Below are 8,630 nucleotides of genomic sequence, written 5' to 3' on the forward strand. Positions count from 1 at the left end.
GCTCCGCTTCAATCCATTTTGTAAAGTAGTCAACCGCCACGAGGATAAACTTCATTTGTGACCTAGCAACTGGAAAAGGTCCGACCAAATCCACTCCCCACAAGGCGAACGGCCAAGGAGCGCTTATCGTTGACAACTGTTCCGGCGGAGCTTTTATCAGATCAGCAAATATCTGACACTTGTTGCTTCTCCTCGCAAATTCCATGCAATCCTTCCTCAACGTTGGCTAGTAAAATCCTGCTCTCAACACCTTGCACGCCAATGACCTTCCTCCTATGTGACTGGCACAGACCCCCTTGTGATCCTCAGACATGATGGCCTCATATTTCTCTGGGGGCAAACACCTCAGCAGGGGCGATGAGAACCCCCGCCAGAATAGGTGGCCGTCGACGAGCGTGTAGTGGCTGGCCTCTCTCCTTTGCTCCTTCGTGTACTGTTCGACCTTGGCTGGGTCCCCGACGAGTATGTCGCGTATAGGTTCCATCCAGGTGGCTCCCACATCTACACTGCCCACCAACTCTCCCTCGATGCTGGGGCGCGCTAGTGTCTCTTGTATAACACTCCGATTGTTTCCCAGCTTCCGAGTGCTTGCTAACTTGGCTAGGGCGTCCGCCCTTTGGTTCTGTGTCCTAAGGACATACTCCACAACAACTTCCCGAAGTCGGGCCATTAGATACCTTACTCGCTCCAAGTATTTGATCAAATTGGGCTCCTTTACCTGGAAGGCCCCCGTTACCTGGCTTGCCACCAGCTGCGAGTCTGTCCTGATAAGCAAATTTTCTATTTTAAGTCGATCGCCAACTTGAGCCCGACGATCAAAGCCTCATACTCCGCCTGATTGTTTGTAGCCTGAAATTCAAACTTCAAAGATTGCTCCAGGGCGAACTCCTCCGGCCCTTCAAGCGTAACTCCCGCGCCGCTGCCGCTGCTGTTGGAGGAGCCATCAACGAACAGGGTCCATTGAGTACTCACCAGTTCACCGGAATCAGAAGTTAATTCCACAACAAAATCCACCAGCGACTGAGCGCTCATAGTCCCACGCTTGTCATACTGTAGCCCATATTCTGACAGCCCTACAGACCATGCGACCAACCTTCTGGAAAACTTTGGAAATAAGGCCTTAGTCGGCGAGCTGTCTCCAAGACCACCAACGGTGCCTTCTCAATCTTCTATTACCAGACTTCCGCGCCTTGTAAGGTGTGACTTACAAAGTACACTATCCTCTGCTCGCCATTGATCTCTTGAATGATGACGGAGCTAATCACGTTGGCGCTTATGGCGAAATATAAGTGGAGTGGGGACCCTTGCTCTGGGCGAGACAGAACCGGCGGGGTTGATAGAAGCTCTTTCAAACGAGTGAAAGCCTCTTCACATTCCGCCTTCCACTCAAACGTAGCATTTTTCCTAAGACACCGGAAAAAAGGAGTTGACCTGTCGCATGACCGGGGGAGGAATCTCGACAGAGCCGCCACCCGCCCCGTCCGACGCTGTACCTCCTTTGCCGTGGTCGGACTTTTCATTTGCTGAATCGCCTTGCACTTGTCGAGGTTGATCTCAATTCCTCTCGAAGTGATCATGAAGCCCAAAAACTTCCCGTCCTGTATGCCGAACGAGCACTTCTCTGGGTTGAGTCGCATGTTGTGCTTGCGGATCTCCGCGAACGCCTCTGATAAGTCTTGGTGATGGTTCGCCCCCAAAGTTGACTTTACTATCATATCGTCTACGTAGACCTCCATGTTTTTTCCGATCTGTTTAGCAAAGACTCTATCCATCAACCTTTGATAAGTAGCACCGACATTCTTCAAACCAAAAGGCATGGTTCGGTAGCAATAGTTAACGCTGGCAGTCATGAATGCCGTCTTGTCTTTGTCTGACTGGTGCATCCGAATCTGATGATACCCCGAATAGGCGTCCATCAAGATGAGTAACTCGTTCCCAGAGGCGCCATCGAACAATTTATCGATGCTGGGAAGGGGATAAGGATCTTTTGGGCAAGCCTTATTGAGATCTGTGTAGTCTACGCACATTCGCCATTTTCCATTCGCCTTTTTCACCATTACAACATTTGCCAACCATGTTGGATACTTGACATCTTTGATAAATTTTGCGGCAAGGAGTTTGTCGACTTCCAATTGTGCCGCCTTTCCTTTGTCGCCACACATGCGACATAGAAGCTGTGAGACTGGCTTAATGCTGGGATTCAGCGCGAGTCGGTGGCAGATGAAATGTGGGTCTATCCCAGGCATGTCTTTGCAGCTCCACGCGAAGAGGTCTAAATTTTCACCGAGCAACTTTTCCAGGCGCTCCTCTTGTTCACTAGAAAGCTTGGTTCCGATTTTTAACACTCTCTCGCCAAACTGTAGTGCCTTGGTTTCTTCTATCGGTGTGGGTCTGTTTAGCCGCCCCTTGCCCCTTGGATCTACATTGTCATCTGGCGTTTCGATCTCATAACAACGATGACCGACTGCTGCGCTTTTCTTTCCGTACAGATCCAAGAAATTATTATAGCATTCCCTCGCCGTCTTTTGATCAACCTTGAGCTTTCTAATCTTCCCGCTACCAAGCGGATACTTAACCGCCAGATGCACGGTTGAGATCACTGCACAAAGCTGGTTCAAGGTGTGTCTACCAATGATTATGTTGTATGAGGCCACGACCTGCAGCACGAGGTATCTAATTCTCAAAACTTTCACATTTCATTCCTCACCGAAGATTGTAACGCCCCGATTCCTCGAGTGTCACACAGTAACCAATCACATGTATTTTCATGAAGAGTTTTCGTCGATTCACTTATTAATCTTGCATTAATGACAAATATTAAATTATTGTGAAACTCTTGAAAACTTTACGATTTAAACTTGCGGAATAAATAAACATACATTTCTGAATAAAGCAACTCTTTAATTAAAAGCAATAAATAATCCAACAATACAAAAGTTGAAACCTCGGGCTAAAGCCCTAAACCAAAATACATCCATAATCTCTGAAAATGAAACAAATAAATGATAGTTCAGAACTACGTGTCACTCGACCCCCAACAAGACAAACATCAATCACTCCTCGAGCCACCCACATTGTCTTTTCTTTGAAGGAGCGCCGGCATCCGGATCTGGAAGTGACTCTAGAGGCGGGGCTGGAAAGTCACCAATACGCCCCCACCAGGCTGGTACCTCATGCGCTCGTGAAGTCCCCACCGCTCTGTCACCAACCCTTGGAGCTGCAGCTCGAATGTTCTCTGGAAGATTAGGCCATGCAACCACTGGTCGAGACTCCGCAGTCGTCTCCTTAGAAGGATCTGTCTCCCCCGATGAAACCCTAGACCCTTCGTCCTACGGACAGTGGAACCTTGCCGGTTGGTAGGGCATCTCAATTATCCCTCCGCGTATCAACTGCTCCTCCACAATGTTGCCTTGCTTGTCTCGTCCTGTAAGTGCCACGTCGCCGACGTAAATCTTGCGAACTCCGGAATCGTCGCCTGTCCAGACTCGATCGTTATCTTGATCATTCAGTCTCATCACCCAGGAGTGGGCATGAACCGTAGTCTGGGTCAGCGCCATCTACCCCCCCCCCCCCCCAAATTAACACATAGCAAACATTGCAAGGGTCAGATCTCATGTTCACATATTGCAAGATCATATATCACATAAATAATAAGATCTAAATGGAAAATCTTTAAGTCTCATCTCAGTTAGTCACCTAAGTTCAGTTAGACTAACGTCCTCACCATTCACACAACCACCTCAACACCATGGCCAAATCACGATCATCCGCAGATGAACAATCACAAGGGGACACTCAGTACAACCCAAGTCACATGGGGACACACAGTACAACCCATAAATCTCGAGGAGACCGCAATCAACCTAATCACGTGGGGACACACAGTACAACCCACAAACACCCTCGCGTGCAAGCAACCGTTTGTCTCTAACGGCACAATCGTTCTCATGGTCCATAGTCATCACTAGACCTATGTTCCAAATTCATCACATTTTACTTGCAAGCGATTAAGTTCTCATTTCTCTTTGTTCAAGGCTCTAATAAGTCAACCTAGAGTTTTAGCACTTATATCATCGAATAATGAAACATAAACGACATAAATAATCACAGCACCAAAAGGAATTACAGTTGGATGAGCGACCTTTTGGCAATATCCAAGTCAGGCAACATATAAGCTATACCAAAACACATAGTCATATTCTCATGCATACCAGTACTTATATCATGGCGAACTCATCAATCAATCTATCACATAAACTTGTGCATGAATCGAAAGAAAGAAAACTCGCCGACACCCACAAAAGTGGCTCGGCCGAACCCTAAAGGGCTCAAGGGTTTCCAAAACTTTTCCTTTCTTCCATTCCAACTTCAAAAGCCAATGTCCAGCCAACAATATCAAGCATATTCACTCAAAAATACAGAACTGAACATACATCATCTTTCATACTAAATCAGGTGAAAATCTAGTCAAAATCTAGTGAATAATCTTGGAATTCATACCTATGACATGGGGTCATTTGATAAGCATTAACATATTGATCATATCACCATACAAGCATCACAAATTTGGTAAAAATTCCAGTAGCAAACAGAAATAATCAATAGAACCAAAAGACTAAAGAAAAATCCACCAAAACCCTTGTTTTGGGTGTAGCCGAGAGCACCCATGCTCTAGGGTTCTTTTTTTTTTTTGTTAAAACATTTTGGCCATCCTCTAGGCCAACATACAGCAGCAAACTCATCATGTTAATCATCAACATAATAATCCTTAAGCATATGATACATCACAGAATTCGTTCTAGGCAAAATCATGGAAAAAGTGTCAAGTTTGGCATCAATAGCAAGTGATCATGGCATCAACTTTTGATCATGTTTAAGGCAGCACATGTCAATCTCTCAAAGCATAAGATCAGCCCCCAACCCACATACATCATCATCATCACGAAATTCAGATCATAACCATGTAAATCATGCAAACCTTCATCATTTTGATCCTAGACTCTACCCACTAGATCCACCCTTACCTTGGCTTTTGGGTTTGAAAGAGATGATTGAAATATGGTGGAAAAGATGAATGGAGAAGCCCTCTCCTTGCTGTACCTTCAGACTTGGCTTGATCTTCTCCTTCCTCTCTTGATCTCTCTTGCTTCCTCTCTTTCTTCTTCCTCTTCTCCTCTCCTTTGCCGCCGCCCCTCTCTCACTCTCTCACTCTTTCTTTCTTTCTTTCTTTTATGAAGTGTGTGAAAATATGAGGGTATGTTTTTGGGTTTCTCACTCAGCTCCTTTTGTCTCTCAAAAGGTTGAAAACTCTCCCCTTTTTACCCCTATACCCGCGGCCACACTAGGTCATGCAAGGGCATCCACAAATTTCACTAATTTGAAGGGAGACAATGCATGTATGGCTCTTCATTTTCCTTTATTCCCTTGACCAAAACTGATCAGCCATGAATATGAGCAATAATCCCTCAATATTCCCCTTAACTCTTGCATTCCTAGTAAAAAACAAGTCTCCTCTCCTCTTCACCTACTCGAGTATGACCCTCCTTCTTGGCCCTCAAGCAACCCAAAATCACTTATCTTGGAGTCCTTGACCTTACGCATAATTATTTCCTAACCCCCAAGTATTATCACTTCAATATTAATAATACTATACACTCCAATGCATCAAGGAAAATTCACAATTCATAAGCAAATCACATTTTAACATTTATTCTAAAATAAATAATTTTATTCATCAAAGTAGGGTCTTACAAAGATCGTGTCCAAATCGATATAGGCCCGAACCATGACCTGCTCGCCGGCAAAACCTACAAGCGTTCCTGCATAAGGTGTCAAATCGCTGTCGGACAGCCCCAACTTATCGAACGCATCCCCATAAATGATATCATCTGAACTTCCCTGGTCTAAAAGTACTCGCCTGACATTAAAATTGTTAACCCTGAGCTGGACCACTACTGGATCGTCCTTGTGAGGTTTAACTCCGTCGAAGTCCGCCATCGAAATTGTAATGTCTGGATGTTCAAATCCAAAAGGAATCTCATGGACAGAGTTCACCGCCCGCACGTACCTCTTTCTCGCCGCTTGGGTGTCGCCCCCGCCGCCAAATCCTCCGACAATGGTGTTTATGATTCCTGCTTGCGGTCCTAGGCTGTGAGTGAAAGTCTTATTTGAGCTTCGTTCCTCGATCGCCTGTGCATCCTTTTCCTGATTTCCCACCGGTCCCCCGCGGGGATCGCCTTGCCTCTTCTCAAAATCTCACCGGTCACTGGGGCGAGGGTCGTCATACTGTCGGTCTTCTCGCCGACGGTCGTCCCACTTTCGGTCATCATACTGACGATTGTATTTATGCTGATCACCTTTTTTCCGGTCATCGAACTGGCGATCCTCCCCTTGGCCATATCGCCTTGTGCTCCCCACCTTTACCAATTTTTCTATTTCTCGCTTTAAAGTCCAGCAGTTGTCGGTGTCGTGCCCTATCGAACGGTGATACTTACACCACTTATTCGGATCTGTACCCCGTGGCTTGTACTTCGGCATCTCAGGCTCACCTGCTGGGCCTGTCACCTTGCCCCCTCAGAAAGCTTCTCCAAGGTTGGTGTGAAGCGCCATGTCCGTTTCCTCAAGATGTTGATAGCCTTGCGATTGCCAAGGGCGTCGACGCTCATAATCTTCTCTTGGCGGATACAACTGCTCTCTAGTAGGTTTCACCGTTGCCTTTGCCTTCTACTCTTTGTGCCGGCTTCCGTCACCTCGCTCACCCCCGTACCTATTCTTTCTCGAGTGTTTCACTGACATTCCGTCCTTTTCTATTTTCGCGCGCTTGCGTTTAAACGCATCATCCTCTTCATCCAGAATGTATGTGCTCGCCCGAGCGCGTACCTCTGCCATGGATTGAGCCGGCTTCTGCTCAACTTGCTGTTTAACTTCCCCGGCAGCAAACCGATCTTGAAGGCCAGGGCACAAGAACGCGACTCAACGTCCTCCATCTTCACAGAAGCTGCGCTGTATCGCGCCATAAATTTCTTCATCGACTCGCCCTCTTGCTAACGGATGTTGTACAAATCGTTGATCGTCACCTGCTGAACCTTGTTCGCAGAGAATTGCACCAGGAATTTTGAAGAAAAATACGAAAATTCGAAATCGAGCCTCGTCGTAAAGTTGTGAACCACGCCATCGCCGTCGACTTAAATGTGGAAGGAAACATCCTGCATTTTACTGCATCCGACGCTGCACTGATTACCATTTTGTTTTGAAATACAAAAGATGATCCTTAGGATCCGAGTCGCCACTGTACGGATCCAAGACTAGTGTGAGACCCAAGTTTTTAAGCTTAGAATAAATTAGTGAAATCTCTTATTCACGAATAGATTCGATGTGACGTGAATTAAGAAAACTGGACAAACGTTTATTAAACGGAATAAATGGATAGAGAAGACATTTCACGAGAAGGTTAAGGATAAGATTCGAATCGACGAAACTTAAGACGCAAGTATTATTCGTTTACGCCTAGGACAAGAACCTTAGGAAACGATTAATTTAACCCTTGGAACACTATAGGAATAAATTCCAAAAAAATCTTCTAGAGGAATATAAGAATTTCTCTTATTCCTTTCCATGACAAGCGTTTCGATACGAAACCCTGAAATGTACGAAGGTCAAATTCCAATACTCGGAAGTTTGCCGAAACTAAATCACTGATAGTTCAAGAACCCTAAAATCAACGGACGATGAAGACTTTTTCTATTCGGAGCTTCAAACGAAGATTCCACTCGCGGGCACCTATTTCTCTCGATGTTTCTAATCTTTCTTCAGAATGAAGTTTTCTCATCCGACATCAACTGCAAAAAGTAGTTTTTCGGGTAAAATCGATTTACACCGACTCTGGATCGTTTGCTTTAATTCCAAGAAACTTGTTTTGAGTTATGGAATTCTGTCGCCAGAACCTATCTTAGAATTCACGGAGGAATGCGCAGGAAATATCGGAATCGCGAAATTTTCATTTTTCCGCATTTTCCAAAACCTATAAATAGCAAGAAAATTAAAAATTTTCAAAACCATCACCATTTTCACCCACCAAACCCGCGAGCTTCAAGGAGAGAAAGGGAGAAGTGATTTTCGCCGTTTCTTGCCTGATCGTTGCACCGTTCGTTGCTACGCGTAGACCTCGAGGTATAGATGCTATTGCTTACTTCTGATCGTTAATTCTGTCGCTTTTCTCTATGTCTTTCTGTGCTCAAAGTTTTGAGCTTTTTGTAAAACTGTCCAAATAACTTGATTTTAGTGTCTAAACATATTCCCTACGTGCCCAAGAGTACTTCTAGCAGATTACATTTTGCCGAATGTCGCCGAATTCCAATTCTGCTTGAAAAATCCATTTTGAGGCAAAGTTTCGTTCTTTCGGTTTAAAACTCTCGACTTAGCTTAGCGCTAGTAGGATTAGTTGTCATAAACGTCGTTGGTAACGTCCCCATCCAATTTGTTTTTCGAAATTCCAATTTTGAAATTCTGAGCTATAAATATTGACCAAAATACCCCTACGACAGTTTTCGACCCGATAATTTTTCTGAGAGTTTCCCTGGCCTAGATATCGCATAAGAATACCTAGGAATTAAATTAGATCGAAGAAAAAG

At 45.1% G+C, this 8,630-nt stretch overlaps 1 protein-coding gene across 1 annotated transcript; it reads right to left on the reverse strand.

The window, feature by feature from the left end:
- Nucleotides 1-780: 780 nt before the first annotated feature.
- LOC130725025 (uncharacterized) lies at nt 781-5,997 on the reverse strand. The gene is made up of 3 exons (XM_057576289.1): nt 5,791-5,997; nt 1,494-2,657; nt 781-1,050 (listed from the first exon to the last, which is right to left on the reverse strand). The coding sequence occupies exons 1-3, from the start codon at nt 5,995-5,997 to the stop codon at nt 781-783; spliced, it is 1,641 nt and encodes a 546-aa protein (XP_057432272.1).
- Nucleotides 5,998-8,630: the final 2,633 nt, after the last annotated feature.

This window comes from Lotus japonicus, chromosome 6 (genome assembly GCF_012489685.1).
Source record: "Lotus japonicus ecotype B-129 chromosome 6, LjGifu_v1.2".
In the NCBI taxonomy this organism is placed as follows: Eukaryota; Viridiplantae; Streptophyta; class Magnoliopsida; order Fabales; family Fabaceae; genus Lotus; species Lotus japonicus.